Source organism: Callithrix jacchus, chromosome 4 (genome assembly GCF_049354715.1).
Source record: "Callithrix jacchus isolate 240 chromosome 4, calJac240_pri, whole genome shotgun sequence".
NCBI lineage: Eukaryota > Metazoa > Chordata > Mammalia > Primates > Cebidae > Callithrix > Callithrix jacchus.
Window position 1 is genome coordinate 31,386,352 of NC_133505.1, and position 25,455 is coordinate 31,411,806.

General features: G+C 47.6%; 1 protein-coding gene across 6 annotated transcripts in view; it reads right to left on the minus strand.

Moving 5' to 3' along the window:
* Nucleotides 1–9,050: 9,050 nt before the first annotated feature.
* Nucleotides 9,051–25,455, minus strand: part of DUSP22 (dual specificity phosphatase 22) — a 58,849-nt gene continuing 42,444 nt past the window's right edge. For 2 of the 6 annotated variants that reach the window (XM_035295156.3, XM_002746286.6), the window contains exons 4-8: nucleotides 24,726–24,775; nucleotides 14,415–14,489; nucleotides 12,059–12,230; nucleotides 11,492–11,564; nucleotides 9,051–9,532 (exon numbers count right to left, since the gene is read on the minus strand). In XM_035295156.3, coding sequence (XP_035151047.1) covers nucleotides 9,486–9,532; nucleotides 11,492–11,564; nucleotides 12,059–12,230; nucleotides 14,415–14,489; nucleotides 24,726–24,775 — 417 coding nt within the window. In that variant the 3' untranslated portion in view covers nucleotides 9,051–9,485. Of the gene's footprint in view, nucleotides 9,533–9,653; nucleotides 11,565–12,058; nucleotides 12,231–14,414; nucleotides 14,490–24,725; nucleotides 24,776–25,455 lie in introns of those variants that run through there. The other 4 variants (XM_078368463.1, XM_078368462.1, XM_035295155.3 and 1 more) reach the window with 3 other exon arrangements.

Sequence of the window (25,455 nt, forward strand, 5' to 3'; positions counted from 1 at the left end):
GCCAGGGACACACATTGTGGACACTCAACTCTGCAAGGTCGGTCTCCCTTTAGCACCAGGTGCCCCTGGATGGTGTCCAGGCTGCTGGTCTCTGAGAGCATGGTGGGTGCCCGAGCTCCAGCCTCTTCTGGCCATATGTGCTACTCTGGTCACACCCAGGCGAGGTGGGGGCACAGGGGGTATCTCTGCAACCTCCCCGACCCTGGCTTCTCAGAAGGGCAGTCCCCGCTGGCAGCGCCCATGGGGCCAATGGAGAGGAGGTGAGACTGAGTTGTAGGTGGAGGACCCAGCGGCCTCCTCCTCCTCCTGTCACAGATGTGAACCCCCAGTGTGTTGTCTGCACCCCTAATGCTGCTTCTGCTTCTGGAGAACCCAAGCCAGCACAGCCAGTCACAACAAGGGGATGCAGTAATAACCCCCACACTGTTGCCTCATTTGTTCAATTCTTCTATGGAGCCATGCCTGAGACATCCATTCGAGGCGGTGGCTCCTGCCCACTCCTGACTGCTCTTCCCTCCCAGCCCCAGCCCAGCCTCCCTAGGCCCAAGTCAAGCCCCAGGGCCTTCCACAGCTGCCCATAGCTTACAACATAGGAGCTTCCTGGGCAGGCACACCGAAACCAGCCCTTCCTGACTTCCAGTCTCTGGCCTCCCTGGGATAGGACTTCAGCGTTTCCAAGTGTGATGCCAAGGCCATGCCAGTTCTGGGCCTTTACCTGCAAGCCATCCATGCCCTGGTGCCCTTGCCCCTCCTCCCAGACCCTCCTCCCCGCCCAGGGCACCCCCCACCGAGCAGCCCCTGTGGGCCTCCCTGCCCGGCGCATCTCCACGGAGCAGGTCTTGTGGGCCTCCCTGCCTGCACTCCAGGTTTGAGGCTCTGCTTCTGCTCACAGAATGTTCCAGAGAGGCTGTCTTCTTTCTCTCCCCACCTCCTCTGCTCAGTCTCCGAACACAGGCTGCCCGGATTAAATATTCCTTTCCCTCATGGCAGTCCGTGCTGTGCCAGCCTTGCTCTCACCATAGGCACAGGGGCCAATGGGGCTGCAGATGAGGCCACCCCCTACATGGGGGTCTCTCACAAGGACACAGTTCATAGCAGTTGCTCCCATGCTCTCAACCCAGAAAACCTTCCCTGGGAGGGGTCAGCTCTCCAGACAGGCCACTGGGAAAAGCACAGATCAGTGGGGCACATGGGCAGGGTCGCTTTGAGAACGCTTTCTAAAGATGAAAGCAGGGAGACACAGGCAAAGCTCCAAACAGCACATTTCTGGAGCACATGGTGTAGCAGAGTGAAGGCTCCCCACTCAGACCCGCTTTTAGTGTCCGCTTGTTGACACTCAGATGCTTCTTGGAAGCTGGTGGCACTTCCTCCATCCAATCACTGAGGCACAGCCCCACCCATGGCTGAGGGCCAGGCTCTTCCTCCCTGTACTTCTTACAGGCTGCCTTGCCCAGGGCCTCACAGTCATGGGCTCAGGTGCCACCACCGCCCAGCCCTGCCCCTCAGCCTCGGGTTGGAGCTCCTGCCAGTCTGGTTGCTCTGACACCCACTGCTGCTTCTCTGGCCTGGTCTGGATGAGCCTCTCTCCGTCCGAGTTCTTAGGGCGGGGCTGCTTCCTGCCAGGACCTGGTGCCAGGCTATAGGAAAGGTCCTGCCTTGGCCACTCTGGACACACTGGGTGCTTTCTTGGATGAGCACAGCAAATCTCTGTACTTCTGAAGATACCCTGTGGGACATGCAGAGCTCCTCATCTTGCATAGAGATGGAGCATCAGGAACAGAAAGCCCCCACCGCTGCACACATAGCCAATTCTATATACCTGTGGAGGGCAGCCCGGGGACCCAGACACCCAGTGCTCAGCCAGGCTAAAGCAGAAAGGTCAGGGCAGAGGCATGCATGGTCATCCTGCTGCACACACAGTGAGCGCCCTTTGGTTGCAAGAAGCAAGGTTTTCCAGCTTTATCTCCCCACACTCCACAAAGCCTCAAATTAAATGAACACTGATCCTCAGAAAAGAACTTCAACACGGTGGCATGTGATTGCTAGCATTGTGTGGTTTCGCCCTCCCTGCCGTACTGGCATTTCAAAGGCACTGGGGTGACTGTAGGTGCACCTCGCCTGTGACTGGGGTCAGACTTCTTGCATTCCAGTCCTGACCTGGCTGCCTTCTGGCTGTGAGACTAGAGTTCAGTGTCTTCATCTGAAGGCAAGGATCACAGTAAAACCTATCTCACAAGACAGATATGATTTTTTTCTTTTCTTTCTTTTTTTTTTTTTGAGACGGAGTCTTGCTCTGTTGCCCAGGCTGGAGTGCAGTGGCACGATCTTGGCCCACCACAACCTCTACCTCCTGGGTTCAAGCGATTCTCCTGCCTCAGCGTTCCAAGTATCTGGGATTACAGGCATGCGCCACCATGCCAGCTAACTTTTGTATTTTTAGTAGAGATGGGGTTTCACCAAGTTGTTCAGACTGGTCTCGAACTTCACCTCGGCCTCCCAAAGTGTTGGGATTAGAGGCGTGAGCCACAATGCCCAGCTGAGGATGTGATTTCAAAAGAAAACGTCCTCTGCCAATTCTCACCATGCCTTGGTATCTGATGGCTATTGGTCAAGGTCAGGTTGACCACCCTGACATCTAATGGGAGGTCTTTAGGGCTAGAAGGGGCCTTCTAGACACATCAAATGCCACCCAGGGGTGGCTCTGGCCACATGAAATGCCACCAGACAGGGTGCTGTCTGCACCCCTCATCCCTTCTAGGGAGTTTTTTCATGGCAGTGGAGGGGAGAAGTTCCCCACATGAGTGGGTTGCCTCCTCGGGGACTTCCCCAAGGTATTCCAGAGAATCAGGATTCAGATGAACCTCAGCCAGACCCGCCTGGTCCCGGGCACTTCAGGGCTCTCATCTGCTGATGCCACCTCCACCCCAACCTGTACACCTGGTGCTCCCGGGAGCTGGAGGGTCCTGGTGATGGGGGAGCCTGCCTATGCACAGAGCGGGCCTCTTGCTGTGGAATTGACTTTCCAGGCAAGAAACAATGGCAGCCCACCCTGCTGCACCCCTCTCAACCACACCTGAACCTGCAAATAGCTGCCGTAACAGCCAAGATTCAGTTCCTCTCTTCTCACACCTTCCTACCTTTCCTTGTGTCATCACATCGGCCTAGCTTCACACAGAACCTAGGAGAATCCCAGCAGCTGACCCTGGCACATGACAGGCCTCTCCCAGGATGCTGGCTCCGAGGAAGCTCTGTGGGGCTAGAACTGTCACCATGAAGGGCACACCCTTCCTAAAGCAGAAGGTGACATTTCTTGGGTGTCCATGTCGGAGTCTTCTGATTCTTATTTTCCAACAAGACTGCCCATCAGTGTCTGGGGAAACCCAGTGCCAGCCGACAAGCAGCAAACCTGCTCACCAGCAAAGTGCACTTCCTGTCTGTGCTGATGGGGCCGCTTCTGGGGGTGGGTGCCCAAGGCCCAGGGCAGAACAGTGGACAATGTGGCTCTGAGGGGAGAGAGGGGCCAACCTTTCTGTCACTACTGTGTGGCCTGGGGGCTGCATGCCCAAGCAGCAGGGCTGCCACACACTGATGTGGCTCCTTAGGCCAAGCTGGGAAGGTGGTTCTTGCTGGAATTAGGGATCAGCACTTCTTCAAACCCTGTCCTCCATAACATTATTCCTTGAAGGAATTATTAACCCAAAAAGCATCCCCAACCTCACCCCCATCATCTAGCTTTTTTTTTTTTTTCAGATGGAGTTTTTCTCTTGTTGCGCAGGCTGGGGTGCAATGGCACAATCTCAGCTCACTGCAACCTCCAACTCCCTGTTCAAGCGATTCTCCTGCCTCAGCCTCCCAAGTAGCTGGGATTACAGACACCCACCACAACGCCCGGCTAATTTTTGTATATTTAGTAGAGATGGGGTTTGCCATGTTGGCCAGGCTAGTCTTGAACTTCTGACCGTGTGACCCACCCACCGCAGCCTCCCAGAGTGCTGGGATTACAGGCGTGAGCCACCCCATCTTGTCCATATAGCTTTTAAATCAGGCCTGTGTACACAAGACATGCAAAGAAATGACCCCATCCAAAATGTCTTTTTCTGCTAAACCTACCTCTAAAAAGCAACAGCTGCCACCACACACAATTAGAATACTGAACTGCCCATACTTTCAGGCACTTGCTGAAATAGCTGTCTTCTGACACCAAGCTCTAAAAACTAAACTAGAAGCTTCAGGAAGGTTCGCTGTGAACGTCTAACTCTATGATCAACAGTTTGCATGCAGATCTGGAGCCAAAATAAACCCAAACTTGCAGATGTTCAAACACGCACTGGCAACTCTTTCCTCAGACGGAAAGAGACACATGCAGACCCAGCACTCACACCCTTCAGTCAAATGGTAATTTAAGCTGTTAAGACCAAGCTGCAAGAGAACACTAATTGTGATACTGCAGGTCTCAAAGCAAGCTGCGCCTTAGGCGGAAGACCCCGCTGTGTGTAGTTAGGGAATTAAGCCTCTACGCTACAAGTCAAAAGCAGGGTTTTTTTTTCTCCCTTTCTCTGGGCAATGAAAAGGAAAGGGAAGAGGAACTGCCCGCTGCAGTCTTGGTGATTTCTTGTTAAGTACATATATAAATACAAGCATGTTGAAAGAACATTCTTAATAAAATTATTAATAACTCAGGATGGGAGGAGACATCTGATGTGGGATCACAGGGGTGTGATTCTTAGTGTGTTCCTTATTTTTGTGACTAGAGGCTGGCATGCAGAGCAGCACTTTGTGACCAGCTCTGGCTGTACAACGAGGGCTTGGGCCTTTCCCTGAATGCTTTCAGAAAAACTGCTGTCTGAGCTACCTGAATGGCCAGGTACCTGAGCTCAGCACACTCCCAGATGTTGCATGTGTGACTCTCCTGGAGGCTGTGTTCTCTGAAATAAAATTAAAACAATACAACACACATTGCCCACATATGCACACCCTAATTAGCAGAATTTATGGCTATCTTGTATCCAAGTAATATTAGGCAGCTCCAGAAGTTGGAAACGAAATTCCCTGCTGAAAATGAAGCTAGAAAGAGCTGGCACCCAATAAACAAAAAAAGCCATTTGCAGGAACCCAGGGAAAAGCACAAATGGTGTTGAGATCTGGAAACACTAAAATTTAAGAAGAAACACAGTTTAAGTCAAGAATCACCTTGGGCAGACCAGGACTGGTGGCTCACGCCTGTAATCCCAGCAATTTGAGAGGCTGAGGCAGGTGGATAATTTGTGGTCAGGTGTTTTGAGACCAGCCTGCTCAACATGGTGAAACCCTGCCTCTACTAAAAATACAAAAATCAGCCAGGTGTGCTGGCGCACACCTGTAGTCCCAGTTTCTTGGGAGGCTGAGGTGGCAGAATCACTTGAACCCATGAGGCAGAGGTTGCAGTGAGTCGAGATTGTGCCACTGCACTCTGGCCTGGGCAAAGTAAGACACTGTCTCAAAAAAAAAAAATCACCTTGGGCAGAGAGAGCTGGTGCACAGCAGGGGTCTGCCTGGGGCCCAGGAAAGGCAGCCTCTCAGGAGCAGCAGCCCTGCTCTCAGATTGCACGTGCCTCGTCTGCCCCACCAGCAGCATCCCGGCCCAGAACACAGCAGGTCTGGACAGAGTCTCAGCTCCCCAGCTCCAGGTCCTGACCATCAATCAGGCTCACTGCACAATGCCTCAGGACGTCTCCCCCCAAATCTTGCTTATGACAGAAACAGAGCTAGCCTGACCAGGAGATAACATTAGTCTTTGGAGAGTCAATATTTTATCCTTCACAGTAACGTAGGAAATTGGAAATTTGAATTCAACCTTCATTTTCATGAGTCTGGCCCCGGGAGTGTGTCCTGGGTGACAGACAAACGTGAGTACCTAACTGCAGAGCCGGGTTATACCCAAGTTTGGCCCGTTGGAGGCCTCCGATTTGGGACCCAACCAGCCCCTTCTGTAGCCTCTTCCTTAAACCTTACATTGCAGAGGCACACACACCATCCAGTACAGAAAGCTGCTGGGAAAAAAGAGCCACCGCACTGTTAGCAAAATCCCAGGGAGTGGGCAGAGGACTGGGCCCTCACTCCCAACATGCAATTAGTCACCAAAAACAGTTGCGTGTCCTTCCCCACCCTCCATCATCTGCCTGCTGGGCCCCTGTTCATCTCCACCACCACAACCTAGGGAAGGCTGCTCTTTTTTCTCACAGGGATAGTCCTAGCATCAGCCTCCTGACTGGTCCCAACATGCAGCCCAACCCCACTTGGGCACTCAAGTGAGCCTTGTGCCTGCACACCCATCATGCATTCTGCTGGCTCAGCACCCTTCAGCAGGCTCCTCACTCCCCCAGTGTCTGCAGAATTGCAGCCGCACCATGTACAAGGCTACAAGTTCAGGAATCAGACCTCTGGGAAAGTGGCAAGGTGCCGCCCATCTCTGAGCCTGCATAGCTCCAAGGGCTGGTCGAGGAAGTAAACCTGACCGGTCAGGCTTTGGCTGTGCGCACAGCCTTGCCTGCACAATCCCAGTGGTGCCCAGCCCCAGGGAAGTTGCTCCAGTGCTGCAGAGTGACTCTCGTTCCCAACCCCATGATCTTTCTATGCTTGCTGACTCACCACATGCGGGGCCTCCCCCTAAACTCTCCTTTCTTCCCACCATGCCCAGCTCATTCCATGGCTTACACGGCAGGTCTCAAATTAGGTATTGGGTTTTCTAAGACACTTCCCTTAAATGCTCTCCCCTCCTCAAACTGGAATGTGTCTTTTCACCCCTTTCCCTCACACATGGCACCAGGGGCAGCTGTAATAGTCCTTACCATGCTGTCCTGTAAGTCAACAGTCCCCAACCTTTTTGGTACCAGGGACCAGTTTTAGGGAAGACAACTTTTCCATGGACCAGAGTGGGGCAGGGATGGTTTTGAGATGAAACTGTTCTACCTCAGATCACTGGGCATTAATTCGATTCTCATGAGTGTGCAACCTAGATCTCTCACATGCGCCGTTCACAATGGGTATTGTGCTCAGGAGGTAATGCTCACTTGCCAGCTGCTGACCTCCTGCTGTGTGGCTCAGTTCCTAGCAGGCCATGGACTACTACTGGTCAATGGCCCAGAGGCTGGGGACCTCTGCTGTGACAACCTTCCTAACTGCTAACCACACCAGGCCACAGTCTTCCTGAGAATCAGGAGTATGCCTGAGGCCTGGCTGGATCCCATAGCACCTGCTATGATGAATACAAACTGTCAAGTGAGTGAGCGAATGAATGAACGAATGAAGAGGCAGCTGGCCCAGTTGAGTCTCCTGTGCTTGTAGGTTGTGATTCTGAGTTTCACGCTAGAAAAGATCTGTGTTCAGAGAAATCAAAGAAAAAACAGCCTAAGGGAAAGTGCCGTGTACCTCAACCCACCTCATTGTACAAGCCCAGGTCTTTATGGTGGCTCAGAGGTAGCCGATACCCATCTTCAGGGTGACCCACAAGGCCTGGTCTGGTTGTGAACAGACCGGATCTCTGGCTTGCAGGGTCTAAGATGGTCAATACTATCTCAGCATGGCCCCGAACTTCCAGACAGAGGTCAGGAATTGACTGCCCCCTATGGATGGCCCAAAACAAACCTGCAGAGACAGGAGGGGGCAGGCAAGGAGAGGTTCCTGATTTCAACAGTTGTGCCAATATTGCTGCCTGGGGCCTGGGCTGCCTCAGCAGAGTCCTCCAGAGGCCTGGGCTGAAGCCTGTGACCCTGCCAAGCTCCTCCCAGCTGCTTGCTCCAGCCACAGTTGGCAGCCCCTCGTCCCCTTGCTCCTTCCCTCCCCGCCCACTGATTTGGGACCAAAATATCCAGCAGGTTCCAGACCTGGCAATGTGAACATCTTCAGGTACATTCTGAGGTGCATTTCACGGCCCCTCTGAGACTCGAGTGAGGGAAATACCTTCTTTGTGGGTGTCTGTAAAGCTTAGGGGCAACAGTTTGTGACCTGCACAGCAGTACACAATTAAGAGATAATGGGTGTTGGTGTCAGATATAATCCTGCAGTAAGACATGGTAGTGGGAAGTGGCATGGCTGACAGGTTGGGTGACCCTGCAGACTGGTGCTGTTGTCTGAAAATCTGTTTTCCTGCTGTGGCCACTGCCTCACACCCCAGGATACACACACAGTCTTCCTGGGACTGTGCTGGGACCTGGCTGCTGCCTCCTGAGTGGGCCCCACAGGAGACGTATCCAGGGCTCATTGATCTGGCCCAGAAAACACTCAGAGGCCCCGGGGACAGAGCTACCTCTGCCATACCAGGTGTGCATGGTGAGCGAAGATAAGCATCGTCACACCTGAGGTGTTTCTTTTGCCTGAAACCAATCAGAGTGTCCCCTCACACTCATTGGACTGCTGCAGAGGCTACAAGCTCAGGAGTCAGACATGTGGGAACCTGGCAAGATGCCTCACCAATCCTTGCCTCTCCTGTGGCCCCCAGCCCCTCTGACGGGAGCTTCAAGGCATTAAAACCTACATCAAGTCTGCCACCTACAGTCAATCTGCTCGGGAGTTCATTTGCCTTTAGTTCAACCCAAAATTATCCTAGTAAAGAGTTAAATTTCCTTTTTTTCCCACTGGATCAGAGAAGGAAAATTTTACAAATTGACTTAAACTTCTCTGCAAGTCAGGTGATGTTCCTTCAGGTCAAAAGCTGCATATGAAATCAGAGTAACTGTATTGAACGCCGTGCAGCAGGTGTGCACGGCGTGGCTGGGTGCACGCTCCTGTGTAAACACAATCATCTGAGGTGCCAGATATGCAGCTCCCACTCTGTGCAGGCAAAACATAACTCTCATGTCCAAATTTCTTTCACCTCACATTGATGGCCTATTTTTCTTTCTTGGAGACAGGAATTCACCTTTTCCAGCATCAGCTACAGTGCCTTCTGGAGGAAAACAATGGCCTCTAAAATAAAACCAGGAGTAGGCTTCAATCTTGCCATGGAATCCCTCACAGGCAGTAGGGCGCATGGCGACTGCCTGTTGGCTAGGGAAGAATGCATTGCAATGACATTAAACTTGGCTAAGTTGCCCTTTATTAATGAAAACATAGAGCTTTCGGTCAATTCCACTACAGAGATCACAAACACAAACCATAGATAAAACCCACACCAAGGCCACACTGGCCTTGTCTTTGGGTAGTGTTCATGGGAAGCAATCACGAGTGCCAAGCCATCACAAGGCAGTGCGTCAAGGCTCCTGGGATCCTTGCAGGCATCAAAGTGAGGTACAGAAACCGCCACGGCAGTGGAGGTAAGGGGACAATATTTTCTCTTGCTAAAGAATATTCTTTGTTCTCAACATAAATGACATATATTCAGCTTAAAGCGAAAAACAAGTTTACAAATCACTACTGGATACTTAAAAATAAACTCTATGTGGCTTTTCTTTTTGACGGCACCAGCCTAAACTCTGTGGGTGTGCAATATTTCAGAAACTTCAGGTACATTACAGTCTTCTGAGAAATGCCCAGTACTTCAGAATTCCTGGAGCGGCTGTGAAGAAAGAACATTACTGGCAACAAATATTAAAACAACACTTCAAGAACTACAAGAATACATTTAGAGGTTTGTAAAGGTGCACATATTTAAGCATTCAAGCTAATATCCTAAATAATTTTTCCATTAACATATTTATTTTTGGTTTACAGAAATATGTGTACTTTATCAGCAAATGGTTTCAGCTGTAGATAGATGGATGATTCTACAGCCACATCCCCTTTCTGGGTGTATATCCGGCACCATGCACGTGCATGGAATCCAGCAACTTTGTTTTCCCTGATCCCCAAAAAGCTCTCCTTTGTCACACCCTCTGTATGCATAGGAAAACGGCTCTTCTTATTCAGGGGCTCTTTTGTGGTGGAATTTGGAGAAAATGGGTTGTAACATCTTTTTAGGGAGACGTTGAGTATGTTTTTTCATTTGAGTGGCTCTGCATCCTTAAGAAATTTGAGTCGGTATAAAGGGCTAGAGCACTGAGCTGTGTACAGCATCCCAGGATGCCTGCAGCCCCGAAGTGCAAACTGCAGATACTCTCGGGGCCTGAATGTGGAATTTTACCCACCAGAAAGCATTATTGGAGCCCAAAGTGGAAACTTTAAATAGCTCAATGATACTGGTGCCTTTCCTTTGGTTTCAAAAGCAATGATGACCGAACACTTTAGACTGTGAGGCAAAGTTGACTTGCATACCAAAAAAAAACACCTTTCCAAAAAACATTCAATGAGGTAGCTCAGATCAATTATCAAACCCAAGTGAATATCAAGAAGCTTAATAAATGCTCAGGCATTTTAAAATGCAAATTGCTACAGTGCCTAGTAAACGCTCTTTCTTCCCAATTCCCGCAGGTGCATGCAAACCTTGAGAAGGGGCCCCTGCAAAGTGAGCATAGCAAGAGGCTGGGAGTCAGTGACACTGGCCAGGAGCAGAGAGGTGGGGCGCCCTGGTGCACCCAACTTAGGCTAACGTAAGTCTGAGGACCACAGAGCTGAAGTGAAGTCAGTCCCAGAGAACAAACAGCAGGTAGAACTCAGGGCTCTATGGGCTGAAAAGCGGCCTTGACTCAAGGTGTTAGGGAATCCTAGGCCTGGTACATTCACACTGAGATTGAGGCAATCTAGTACTTCCCTTAAAGCTGAGTCGGTATAAAGGCCTGGCCCACTGGCGCAGCTCAGGGCAGTCCTTCACCCTTTCGAGGGCCCCAGAGCCACCCTCTCTCTAGAGGACTCTGACCCCCGCTGCCCCTGTCACACCACCCTGGGTGGGTTCTGGGAGAGGCCATGCTTTTAGCCACTTGTCCCCTGAGTTCTCATTGTTTGCTCACAGGCACAGACTGCTAGGTAGCTTTTCAGAGGTCAAGCTCAAATGCCTTCCATGTGGAGTCTTAGACAAAGGGAAAGGTGGCCACACTAACCTGGGCAGCAATATGAATTCTGTGACTTCCAGCAATATGGAAGAGTTCACACACACACATCCATGTGCACACACACGCACATACATGTACACACTTAAGTGCACATACCCTCACACAGGCACACACATGCATCCATACATTTACTCACCCATGCACACACGTGTGCACTCACACTCATGTGCACAGAGCAGTGCACAGCCGCTGGGCAACATCCCCAAGGGCAGCAAGCTCAGGTACAGCCGGGGCAGAGGTGGGCGGAGTGAAGGGGCCTGGAGCAGGGCTGGGCAGTGTTGCTTGGGAAGGAGCCCTGAGCGCCCCACCTTGCCCTGGCTATCTCCCTTTCCTTTCCTCGGCGGCCAGCACCACCACACCACCACCCAGCCGGGCGCATTGAAGACAAGCGGTGGGAAGGAAGGCAGCAGGTCCCTTGTGTTAGGTCTCCGTCGTATAATTATCGTAGGCCAGCGGAGCCAGTGCCGGAAAACTGCTCCACCGCCTGGCACCGTGCTGGGGCTCCATGCGCCCTTGCTCCTTATATTTACCCAGAATGTTTTTGGCTTCTTCTGCATCCCGCAAAGGGCTCTCTCCATATTCTTCCTTCAGCCACTGCCGATACTGAAAAGGATAGAAACAAACCCGAAATGTCACACACATGTGCACACCTGCATCCACGCAGACTTGCACCTGTGACTTCACCGCAGAGATGGTACCGCACATAACCAGGGAAACAAACAACAGTGGGAAATCAGAGCTCTGTGGCTGCCCAGCCACAGTCAAGCAAGAGACGTAACTGTTCCTTCAAGGTGTTGGTCTAGGACATGAAAACAGGCCAGACCAAGGAAACAGTACTTCACCCAGAGGGAGAAAAACAAGCTAGTAGAGGGTACCAGGCACAAGGAAACAACAAAGGGTAGGTGCCTGTGGCTTCCACAGATGCACGAGGGATCTGTGACAACTTCTGAGGGGGTGCAGCTGGGCACCCTGGGAGCCAATGTCCTCTGTGGGCCTTTCAACTCCAAATACCATGATGCTGGCTAAGTACGGAAAGACTGTGGCCACCATCCAGGGGCACCTGCCTACATCTCTGATGTCCCCTAAGCATTGCTTACCTGATGGACCTCATGCTTCTCAAACTCCTGGAGCTGTCTCTGGAAGCCCACGTTGGGGTTGGCACAGGATCTCCCAGCACGCACTGTGTGCAGGGCATCCTCCCAGCCAAAGTCAGTGACAGTCATGATGTACGCAATCACCAGCGTCACGCTCCTGGAGACCCCCGCCAGGCTGTGGGGCACAAGAGAAGCACACGGGTGAGAGCAATTTCAGATGCCTGGGTCCACCACCCAATCCATGTGGAGCAGGGGAGTCTAAGGACCTTGTTTACAAAGTCTTCCTGCCTTGGATTACATGTGGACAGTAAGCACACTACCAGGAACCCACTCGGCACTCAGCATACCAGCTTCCTCTACCTCCTGGCACTAGAATCGCAGGCTTTCTTCTGCTGTTGAGCTTCATTTATTGGTTTTCTATGAGCTGTGGCTCCAGATGCTCCCTTGGTCCTAAGCCCCTCCTCAGGACTTTCCCATTTTCCTGGACAAATGACATGACTGACGTACTCCACGGGAACTTGAGGCTTCCAGGGCCTACGCAACAAACCCATTTATAACCTACATTGGTTTAGAATGCTTCATGTTCCTTAAAAGTCTAGTTTTCTTAGCTATATGAGGGCTAGATCTATGATTTTTAAAGCCCATGACATGCAGAAGCCCTTACCCAATCTGACTTTTATGCTTTTTTTGACAAATATATGCTGAATACAGAGCAGGCATGCTGCGTCTGCAGGTGGGAGCAAGGCACCCTGCAGGCAGTAACGGTTAGGGTGAGCTACCTGGAGCAGGCTGAGTGAGAGGGCTCATTTTACATGTACATGCAAATGGAGGCGGTCACAGAAAGGTTGTGCTTCGTCAGACTTGAGTGTTCTAGTAACAGGTTAAGATGGGGAAGTCTAGCAAACGTCTTGCTTTAAGAAAAGTCTATCTTTAGATGTATATAACTGTGTGAAATATTACTTCCTAGAATATCGGGCCTACACATATTCAAATATAAATCATTATTTTAAAACCCCACTCTCAAGTAGTGGCTCTTCACTACGGTTTTATATTAGAAAACTGGGAGAGATTTTAAAAGACAGACCCTCTTGGGCTGCAACCCTGGAGATTCACATTCACTAGGAGCCTGGAGAAGCCCAGGAGTGGGAGTTCCGGAATTCCCCTTTAACTGGCTCTAACTGAACCCCCAAGATATGTGAAAGCCAAATAGAAATGAAAACTAAAATCCTACCTTTTGTATTTATTATACTTTCTACTGTTTAAAAAAATGAAATGAAAAAATCATGATTTCAAGAACTATATGAAACTGCAGACACTATTCTAAAAACAACTACCCAGAGTCCTCCCCTGTCATGGGTTATTGGCCCTTAGAACACATTATGGTCTTTTATAGGTGGCTTCTCTAAATGTCATGCATTGGGTCCTCTCTGTTCTGGCAGGGCTGCCACCACCCTTAGCAGCAATATTCCCCAGGAATTATCACTTCACCGTCCTAAAGAGCTCACAGAGCAAGAGTAACTGTTTTGGGGGAATGTCAAACGATTGTTAGGCTTTCAGTTAATTAATATCACACTTTATTCAAGACAGAGAGGGGACCTGTCTGGCCAGCACTTAGACACAAAGCCCTGTCTCCAGAATGTTGGCCATTGGTTCCCTGAGCAAATGAGCCATGTTATTAGTATGATTATGAGCGGTAATAAAAATGCCAGCCCACTATCACTGAGAACTCTCTATCTGCTAGGCACACCGCCAAGAGCTTCAGATGCATCATCCTTGGGTTAAGTGTGTTATAGTAGCTTTCTTTTCTGTGTGTGTGTGTGTGTGTGTGTGTGTGTGTGTGTGTGTGTGTATCTACGCAAATTATAGCAGAATGCAAGCAGACAGCTATCACTAAACTGGGTCATTTTGGTGTTGACAGTAATGCAATACTAAAAATCCACATTTGCAATCAAGTCTGCTGAAGAAAAAAAAACCATGTCTTCAAAAAGTCGCTGAGGTTTCAGGGTCAAGCCTACAGAATCTGTGTTATCTGTAACAGGCTGTTCTGATGAAATGCTGGAGACAAGCCAGCAAAGGGAAGTTTTTGTTGTCTAGTAAACTTCATGGTCCGTACAGAAATCTCAGCGATGGAAATGAAAAAAAAAAAAGCAAAAAAAAAGCAAAACCAGTTAGGTTCTCCTTCCATAGAAGGAAAGGGAGACTAACACATGGTAGTGGATACATGGTGCATGCATTTGAGATTTAGAGTTTACAGAAAACTATTAGGAGGTGAAACCATTGATCACACACAGAAAAACACTTGATATGAGGCCAAGCCAAAGAGCATGCTGGAGCGCTATTAAGCAACAGACATACATACCAGTGTACAAGGCAGCTCTCACCACGGAGTCGGCACTCGTGAATGAATTTAATACTTTCTTTGAAATGTCTTGTCCTGGGGGAAGAAAAAGAGAGAAATGACATCTCTCTATTTTACTCAATATATGATGAAAAGAAAATTCTACTTGAGGCTTCTTTAACTGTTAATTGATTTTTATGTATAATAGACACACAACTGTACATATTTATGCACTACAGTGTGACACTTCAATGCATATATACGTTGTATAATATAATGATCAAATCAAGGTAATTACCTTATCCATCACTTTAAACATTTAGCACTTTGTAGCGATAACTTTCAAAAGCTTCTTTTGTAGCTATCTTGAAACATATGCTACATTATTATTTGCTACAGTCAAATAATCCACTGTGTAACAGAAACCAGAATATGGCTCAGTGTGGTGGCTCATGCCTGTCAACCCAGAAACTTGGGAGACCAAGGCAGGTACATCACTTGAGGTTAGGAGTTTGAGACCACCCTGGCCAACAAGGTAGAAAGCCCTTCTCTCCTAAAAAATATAAAAATTAGCTGTGTGTGGTGGTGGGCGCCTATAATCCCAGCTACCAGGAAGGCCAAGACAGGAGAACTGCTTGAACCCGGGAGGCAGAGATTACAGTGAGCTGAGATCACGCCACTGCACACCAGCCTAGGCAAAAAAAGAAAAAAGAAACAAAGAAAGAAACCATAATTTTTCTTCCTGAGGTTTACTGAAAGCTTTCCTAGTCCCACACCATCAAAATCTGGTCACACTGTCTGTGGCTGGAGCTGTCTCAGCGTTAGAATCCATCATTTAAAATGCTGAGGTCTAGGAAGGCTATGGATTGTCTGGAATTTTTAGAATTTCTCTGTAAGAAATCTCTGAAACACACAGTTACTGCTGACTGGGGTTGGGGGAGGTTCTGAACAATCCCCCATGTTCAAACTGAGGCCCTCAACGCCCCAGCAGTACACAGGGACCCTCACACCGGCTGTGGAGGGTGCAGGTCATCATGATGCAGGTGAGGAAGGTGTCCATGTCATGTGGGCTTTCCAAGTCCTAAAAGCTAGTTTACTCCTGTCAATCTGGAAAATCTAAAAGCATTCTCCCACACTGGTCTCCCTGGACTTTGACAGTCCCATCTGCAGCTCGGTGGAGAGCTGTGGGGAAATGAAATTCTGGCTCTAATCCCTCTCTGCCACTTACTGGACCATGTGGTCCAGGAAAAGCCACTTATCTTCTCAGTTATAAAGTGGGGCTGGTATCTCACAGGGTGGATGACGTTAATACATGCCAATATGCTTTGCAAATTCTGAAGTCCTAAATGGGCTGGGTGCGATGGCACATGCCTATAATCCTAGCATTTGGGAAGGGTGAGGTGGGCAGATCACTTGAGCTCAGGAATTCGAGACTAACTGGCAAAATGTTGAAACCTTATCTCTGTAAAAAATGCAAAAAAAAAAAAAAAATAGTAGTCCTGTAGTCCTGGCTACTTGGGAGGCTGAGGTGGGAGGATCTCTTGAACCCAGGACAATGAGGCTACAGTGAGCCAAGATCATGCCACTGTACTCCAGCCTAAGCAACAGAGCGAGACCCTGTCTCAATAAATAAAAATAATAGAAGTTCTAAATGATGATGCATGCCTTAATTCTTTCTTCTTCTAACTTCCTCGCTTTTCAGACCACCCTCTTTTCTCGTCACTCCTTCAGCCCCTAACCATTCAAAGAGTGCCTACTAGCATGGCCTTGTGCCACATCCCTGAGGCACAAAGCCAGGCAGGGCTCAAGCCCCACTTCGGTGTGCTCCCAACCAGCCTGTGTGTCCTGTGCCAGTCAGACCTCGTTCTGGACTGGTTTGTGGGTTAAGTGCAGATACCTTAGGCGACAGACTGCACATGTGCCTCTCCAATGTCTTCTACCTTCAAATGGCTTATAAAGCAGCAAAAGTTGCCCTTGAACTAAACTGACTTCTCTTTAAACACTGATTGAGTACTGTACTGACCATTTGCCAGGGACTCTGATAAACTGTAAGACTTTCAGAGATAAATAAGATGTTGTTCCCAATTGCAGAATGCTGGGGCACATGAATGTAATAAGAATGAGAAATTCAGGCATGGCCTAACAAATTCACACAGGTCCTGACAGCAGAGGAAACTCAGCAGCCTCACGGTAGGTGCTCAGTGAGATGAGGACAGCCAGGAAGCAGAAGCAATTGTCCATGTGCACGCATGCACACACAAACATGCACACACATGTTCTGCCAACAACTGCAGTGTCACCACAGTGCAGATCCCTAGGGGACCAAATCAAGGACTCTGGACTCTCACCTGATATCTCTAATTAGCACATCTGCTTTTGTTAAAGTTCCCAGGGATAACTGCTCCCAGATGTAAACTCGTAAGGTGGTTTGGTACACAGTAGACAAGAAAGGATTCTTGCTCTAATCTAAGGTATCAGTGCTGAAGGAGACTTAGAGCAGAGGCCCATTACAGCCAGGCCGTGAAGCCAAGTATACATCAGGGTGGGGCACCAAGGGTCAACTTGTTGGGCAGGACTCTGGTCCCCAGCAAGGAGCTGGGCAGCCCAGCTGGGAGCTCTGCACCCCTTAAGCAGAACTAGCCATCTAGAGTTGGCAGGGAAGTCTGCTCATCTGGAGGTACTGGAACCGTAGCAAGACCTGGTCAGCTGCACTTTTTTTTGGGAAGGACACCCCCTCTTCCCGCAGCTCTATCCATGTTGAAGTAAAGGCAAGGCCATGGGTAGGGACTTCCGGAAAAGCTTTCCCTTTCTGAAGAGAGGAAAGCGAACTAGCTCTGCCCCCGGCTTCCTGCCATGGAGCTGGGAGAGAGTGCCATGCTCAGAGCTGCACTACCTGCTGCCAAGCATCTCTCTCCCTTAGAACGCCATGTCAGTCAGATACGGTATTCTGCTACTCATGGCCAAATTCATGCTACCTTATATCAGCAACTAATTCAACAATTTGTAAAACCTTGAGTCAACTCATCTGGCCCAGAAGTGGCTCCAGATTGCTGGTCTGCAACCTGCTTGGTGGTTTACACCAGGGACCTGCCCTTCCTGCAGGCCACTGCACACAGCAGACAGGTCAGTGCACAGGCTGGAGGTGCTGACTGGCTGGCTACAGGGGTGCAGATGGATGGCACCCTCCTTGGCCCCACAAGCTGTTCATGCTGTCGCCCCCAAGGGTGCCAAGATGCTGTCCCTGCCTGTAGTGCCTGCTCTTGCCTGTTCTGTGTGGGTCTCCAGCCGTGTCTGCATGCAGAGCAGCCAGAAAAACAAAAGCAAATCTAGAAATGAATGCTGACCACCTGAGTAAATGTAAAACCACAGAGCACCTCAGAACACACTGCAAAGACCACACAGTGACATGAAAGTTAGCAGTGCCCCTCTAAGTGGAGACAGGATTGGGGTCACATTCAGTTCTGTGAAGCTCATCATGGTCTTGTAAAGATGATAACTGAATCTCTTCACTGAAACTGGAGTGGGAACCACTTCTTATATCTGGCTTTGACATCTGCACGTCCCCAACCACAGACACAATCTTATATATTGTGGGGTTGAACCTGGGTTCAAGAGTCAGACTTGCCACATCTCAAAATAAAAAGGGGGAGTGTGCTCAGCCTGGCACCATCCAAACCCACCCACAACCAGGGAGCCGAGTGGGCATGTGAAGGAGCTGAGGTCACAGAGGTGACCCCGCTCCGCACCCCCACACCCCATAGTTCTTTCTGTCTGTAGCAAGAGTAAAGTCCAGGAGAGCCTGTAAGACACAGGTCCTATCCATCACCATGTTGGGGCCCTGGGCTGCAGAGCTCTGTGCAGGCATTGTGACAGGGCCATTTGCAGCCCCAGCCCAGGAGCCTGAAGGATGTCAACGAGGCAGCCGCTCAGAGCTCCACAGCGAAACTTGACTCATGGACAATCTGGCACAAAGCCAAGCCAGAGAGCTATTCCTAGAAATGCCTTTTCCAAGAAAAGCCCAGAGGCAGGCGAGCACACTACTACTTTGGTGCAGGACTGTGTGTAGGGGTGTTATTTCCAGGGAAGCTGATGACAGAAGCCCCAACTCTGGTCATTAAACTCCCTCCTCCACAGTGGGAAAGACCCATGGCCCTGGTCCTTCTATTGCTCAACTGTAGTTAGAAGCAGAAGCGCAAGTCTTAGGCAGTATCCTACCGCAAGCTGTTTCAATGAACACAAGTTCCCTGTTCCTGCTCTCTGTTTCATTGGCAGTTCACCTTTATATCTACAGCCATGTGGAATAGGCTCTGTCCACAGAGAGCCAGCAAACATATATGCAAGGAAGCACGGACCGGACTACGCTTGCATTACAAACTTACCAAACAGCACCTGGGGCTATCATGCCTGCTCCTGGCCTCAGTCCATGGAGCACACCTAGGGCAGTAGGGGCATGTCCAGGGAGAGGGGACTCACAAACAGCCCAGACACTCCCAGCTGTCCCCCTCTCTCCTCACAGACCATCACCCTTTGCTTGGGTCCCTTCCTTTCTGCATCAAAGGCCAAAAGCCAGTGCTCAGATGGGTTCTCCTGACCTTCAGAGAGTCTACGAAAAGATGGTTGGTTGGTAAGCCTGTAAACCACACTGCTTGGTGTTCACTTTTGAGGCTGAACAATTACTTTTCACTCCAGGACTGCAAGATTTGGAGGCCTCAGTCCCCACTGTAGGATCTAAGATGGTCCTGTCCTGCTCAAAAGGACTCTGCCTGTTAGAGTTGGAGCCCAGGAATCTGGCTGAGTGTCCTGAATGGCAGCTGGTCCTGCCCCAAAGGACAAGATATCAGACCAGGCTGTAACAACAAAGGCCCCAGGAACACAGGGCACTCCTCCTTCCTTCTGATACAAAAGTGTGTGTGCATAAATGAAAGCAAAGGAGAAACAAACCCAAAAAAGGTAAGCATCTTTATATATAAAATATAGATATATTTATACATTACATATGTAAATACATGTTTTTGCTTAGAAAAAATGTTTTTGTTTGTTTTCTAATAGCAAACGGGTAGACTATTCTAACTGCATTCAGGCTCTGGAAGGTGGTTTCGTACCAGAGAGCTGCTTCCTCTTGGGGCAGAATCTGTCCAGGGCCCCTCACCCACAGGCCCTGCCCCAGCATACTTTCTAGCTGGAAGGCTGATGGTGAAGCCCCCCGACCTAGAGGTAATGGGAAGAACATTCCTCACCAGACATGGTGGAGCTGCTCTATCAGTGCACAGCATTATACACAAAACCAGCCCATATCTGTATCAGGGAGTCCCCAACTTTGATATTTATGCCCAGTCAACATTAAAAATAGAATTGGGGGATGCTTATATTGTACTTTTCATTTTGCCAGGTAAGGTCTTTTTAAAAGCAAACTAAAAGAAAGACTTCTCTACCACTTACTATGACATCATTTCCCAGAAGAATACTTCAACAACAAAAAAGGACACAGTCTTAAGACTAGAGGATAGTTCTTAAAGTTGAATAAATGAACTCTGATGAAAAACTGAATGCACACTTCCGGCTCTCATTTTCTCCTTGAGCAGGAAATCATCACTAGGGGCTGGCAGAGCCCTCAGGAACTGTCTAGAAGCAGGGCCACAGTAGTCCAAGGGCCCATCTAGCTCTAATCTTGCAAAAGTGTTCCTTTACAATAAAATAAAGAAAAATGTAAATGAGAGAAAAAGAGAGTTGAAAGTACAGAAAGTATCAGTTAAAGAAAATACAGACAAAAAGATAGGGAGGTAGAATAAGGCAAGGATGTTTTACTAATGTTTTCAATATAGCCTCTCTGCATTGCTAATGCGTCTTCTCCCCACAAAAACCTCAAGAAATTTACAGACCTGCTAGATTCTAAAACCACTGAATGTCACAAAGGCGCTATTGCAATGATGCAACCCTACCGACTCCATAGCCTGGCAGAGGTCAAATGCCCTTGGACTTCACAGAAAAAGAAAAAAAAAATCTGTAATTACTTGCTTCATGATGTCAAACTACAAAATGCCAATGTAATATATATTAAAGCAAGATGAGTAAATGTAAGTTAATACACATCTAACCATTCAATTTCAAAATACATTAATAGTCTTTACCTTGAATAGACAGAAAATATAATCTTATTTTCAGAAATGCTTAGTGTTTATTAAAAAAAAACACTTTCACTTGTATCATCTCACCTAATACCATAGAAAACCCTGTGAGATAGGCATTTTACAGATGAGAGAAGAGAGGTTAAAATGACTTGCTGAAGAAATCCCATAGAGAAAGCAAAAGCAAGTAAGTATTTCCAAAGCCCTTAATTCACTAACCCATACCATACTGGTCACTTGGGGACCATGCAGTGCGTGATTTGATACAAATTCTAGGATGCCTCTGATTATGACAAAATCATGCAAAACATACCACAACAGGTCTGTGGGGTTATTACAACTCTGAGAACTTGAACTTTTACATTTCCTGACTTGGCAAGGTTAGCTGGTTGGGGAACTGAGCTGAAATTCTAACATGTTAATGTTATCTCAAACCAGGTTTCTGCATTTTAAGTTCCTGGAAGATCAGAGAGGGAGATTTGAGAGGATTAAGGCCAAGACAGCAAACTGACCTTTCTGGGCAGTTTGTAGCCACCGATGTCAAATGACAGAATATAACTAGTCTCAAAGGTCACAAATCTCTTACTAAACATAACTACCCAGAATTCCTGTGAGTGCAGGGATTTGTGGGGGAAAATTTAAGATATAAAGAGTTAAATTACATCAAAGCTAGCATTCATTTTTAAAATTTGTACTTAAGTTTAAAACAATGAGCAACACAGTCTTCCAGAATTTATAATTGAATGAAGAAACTTAGGCATCAGGAATTTTTACAGTGGCAAAAGAGCTACTATTTTTAGGTAGTAGTGTTTTTTTTTTTTAGGTACTGTGTTTAGGTCATGCAGAACACATTTTCCAAGTGACAGATAAGAACTTCTTTTGCTTTTGCTAACTAGAGAATTAAGAATAGTTGTCTCCTGACCATCCTCATTCACTGGAAAGCAAAAGTTGACTGTCAGCACCTGATATTTGGTGAGTAATAAACACCCTAATAAATACCATGAGAGAGGTAGGGGTTCTGCCTGCCAACTTAAGGTGAATCATTTGGTTATACTGTAAAAATCTGCTCACCACTAAAAAGTATGCTATGCCTTCCAGTGGAACACTTGGAACAGGTAAAAAGAAACTCAAGCTATTTCATGGCCTGCCTCTTAACAAGCCGAGTCACTCAAAGTTCCAAAGTCAACTCTACCATTTCCACGTAACTTCAGTACAGCAAGAAATATCTAGAGTCATGGACATATGTGTGCCGAAGCCTTATTCACAAGCCTTGCCGTTACTAATGGATTAAATATAAATGTTTTCCCAAAGCATTATATGAGAGCATGATTCCCAACAGCATTGTCCACCTTTCTCTACCTTTTCATGAACTACGGTGCTGACTTCCTTTTCCAGCTGAAACAGAAGTCTCACTGCTGTAGGGCTTTGCTGGAAATTGCAGCAGGGGCACCTCCTCCACACACAGGCCCCAGACAGGGCAGTGCCACACCTACCTACACTCTAAGCCTACCTACATTTATGGTTTGCCCCTTGGTAACTCTTTGTTATCCAGATATAAAGAAAGAGTTACAAAGGCAAACCATAAACTTAACAGGACCTCTTTACATATTTGGGACAGGGGAGTACTAATTAAAATTGACAGGTAGGAGGAAGGTGGGGAATGAGAAACGTTCACTCTTTGGGTGATGGATGCACTAAAAGCCCAGACTTCACCATTAAGCAATATAGCCATGGAACAAAATTGCACCTGTACCCCTTAAATCTATTCATATTTAAAGAAGAAAAAGTATGGGCTAGTCCTTCAGCACCAGGGGTGACTGCAATTGGGCTTTTTTTGACAGAAGATCTGAACTGACCCACGAGACCTCTGCTGGCATATCTCGGTCTCCCCTGTCCTTCCACGTCAGCAAATCTCTCAAGGAACTGAAGCAGTCTTCCTGGGCACCAAAACTTGTCATTGCAACTGCCTTTTCTGTAACTCTCAAGATACATTAATATACACTGAATAAAAGCAGACTCATTTTTTAAAGTGCCCAGAGTTCACAGAGAACACCTTCACAAACATGACCTTGCCTCCAAAAACCCTTAGGGCAGGCATTTTCAGATGAGAGAACTGAGGTGTTGATGGGTTAAAATTACCTGCCGAAGGAAGGTGGAACCAGTTTTACAGTTGAGATTTTCTAACATCTAGGTTGACTGCTTAATTGTCAAATGGGCCATTCCATGCTTAAATAAAGTCACTGTCACAAAGATGGCACTCAGCTCCTAACAAAGCTGAGAAGCACTGGTGACAGCTCAAGGACAGGTGGCCACCTGCACTGACAAGCCCAGAGTGGGTCACATCCGAGTCTTTCTTCTAAAGAATCAAATTGCCAATCAGGTACTGACAAGTTCAACAGCATGTCAGAATCTCGGTGTGAGATAAGAGCAAAGCAACCACTCTAAAAATAGCCACCAAAACATGGGCAGAAGATTGCTGTGGTCTTCAGAGAAAGGCAGTGGCTCACTTCCTTCCGTGTGCACTATGCCTTCCAACCACTTCTGTTTCTTGACACGACTAGTAACCAGGGAAGTTCTCTAATGCTGCTTCTCCTCCTTCCAGGCCTAGGGTGCTATTCTGTTTTCCTAGGAAATCCCTCCTCCACCATCCTCAATCTTAAAGGTTCACCTTTCTGTGAAATAGCAAGAGTGCATGTGGAAACACAGCCCTTGGGTAGCACACAGTACCTCCAACTTCCCACCTCCCATCTCCTCCTAGTCTCTACCACCTCACTTTTACATGGAAACCCATCTGACTGTAGCCCTATTTTCTTTTCCCCAAACAGACAAATCTCACATAATTATTGAATAACCTGTGATTTCTCTGCTCTGCCCCAGTGAATACTCAAGGTCAGCTACGGCCAGCATTTAAAACTCCCAGAATGGTGGGACACTTACGATCCTGAACATCGGGGCACACGGTCTCACTCCTGATCTGTAGGGTGTGCATGCACCAGTGCTTGAGGCATAAAAGCTGAATCCAGACAAGCCTGAGGACTCCCAAATTCACAAGCTTCACCACAGCCTACAACTTCCCTATGAAATGCAGTAACATGCAGTTCTAGGAGGGTTGCTGTGTCTGACCCGTGGCATCCAGCATGAGGCCAGCCTGAGAATCAGAGGCTAGACTCAGCGGCATGGGCTGCTAAGTACTTTACATCCAGCCCCAGCCTTTCTGCCTGCACAAGTAAAATCTCTGCTTCAGGAAAACCATAATCTATTCCATGTCATCGTATCTCCAGGCCTCTTCTATGCAAGCAAGAGTGACTGCTAATGCTGTAGCTGCCATGGGTGTCCAGAGCCCTGCCTTCTACCCTCTCAAAACCTAATACTATCCGTCTCCACAGGACTTCTTCCATATAGAAAAGGGAGCAATTATGAATCTCTATAGGTGCAAACAAAATGACATCAAAGGTTTATTCGGCTGTGAAGAAATAGAGAACTGGACTTTCCTAAGCCAGAATAACCTATTCATTCAACTCGGCCAGGGTTTAGCAGCATGCTGTCCCATATGTCAGCCACCGGCCTCCTGAGGTTCTCAAGCCCTGGAAAAGCAGCTGGTCCAGACTGAGATGTGCTGAGTATAAAACAGCACACCAGAGTCCCCAGGCTTTGTATGAAAGAAGGACATAAACTAGCTCATTAATTTTTTATATTGAGCACATATCAAAATATTTTACATACACTGGATTAAGTAAAATATATTATTAGAATTAATGTTGCCTGTTTCTGTTTGATTTTTAAAATGTGGCTCCTCGAAAATTTGTTTTGCCCATTTGTGGCTCACTATCTATTTCTACTGGATAGCTCTGCTTAAGACAAAAACCCAACAAATCCCTTATGGTTTTATTTCTAGAGAAAAGATGAGTATACTAAAGGTTTAAGGTATTCTTTTTAAAAATCAAACCCTTCTTGTGGACATCCCATGAGTCTCCTTGCATAACGGAAGGACCAGTCAACCACAAGGAGCCTCCCACCACAGCTAATCCCAGCCTGGCCTGCATCAACTTTGGCAGGCTCGCAGTCTCTTCCCTGGGGCCCCAGGCATGCAGGGTCATCAAGGGTCCCCTGAACTCCGATGACTTCACAGTCTTCTACTCCTTTGACTTAACCATCCTGTATTCATTTTTTAAAAGATCTCCAAATAATACAGAAAAAAGAAACTTACAGGTTTTGAGATGGTGAATCCGCTGCTGGGATGCACAGGTATTTAACTCCCTGCAGAATGATAAAAAGTAAATACATAAAAATAAAAACATGAAACTCAGTGGAGAAAAACATTTAGGGAACTATTTGCTCAGGTCAAAAAATAAAAAAATAATAAAAAGGAGAAGTTTTTCACTCATCTTTTGTTGCCAAGGAACTGCAGAGAAACTAATTAAAGTTCCTGGTTATTTTCCGTGACCATTCGTACAAATAATCCTGCTTTGGTTTGCAAACAGCTTGTAGGTTTAGGAAAAATTCAAAACGGTACATCAAAAGAGTGAAATAGCTGAGTACTTTTCAGTTAAGTGTCATCTACTTTTAAAACCAGCATCTCAGCTGCTAGGTTATATAATCCAATTTTTTTAAGGTATTTCATTTCGGAGTCTGAATGTTCAAAAAGGAAGCACTGTTAGTAAAAACCTTAACATAGTGAGTGAAAACTATGACATCACATTACAGCTTTCTCCATCAAATTTAGTATCATGATAGCTATAATTTCACCGATGCATCAATATGAACTTTACACCCTAGGGATAATTTACTTTATTTTGCTTGCTTTTTAGCACAATAAAAGTTTGTATATCAAACAAACATACGTTTTTCTTTTTTAAAGAATGGCCCAATCTTAAAAAATAAACTTCATATAATCCTCTATAAAACTCAGAAAAAGGTTTATGTAAATCCATGCTACA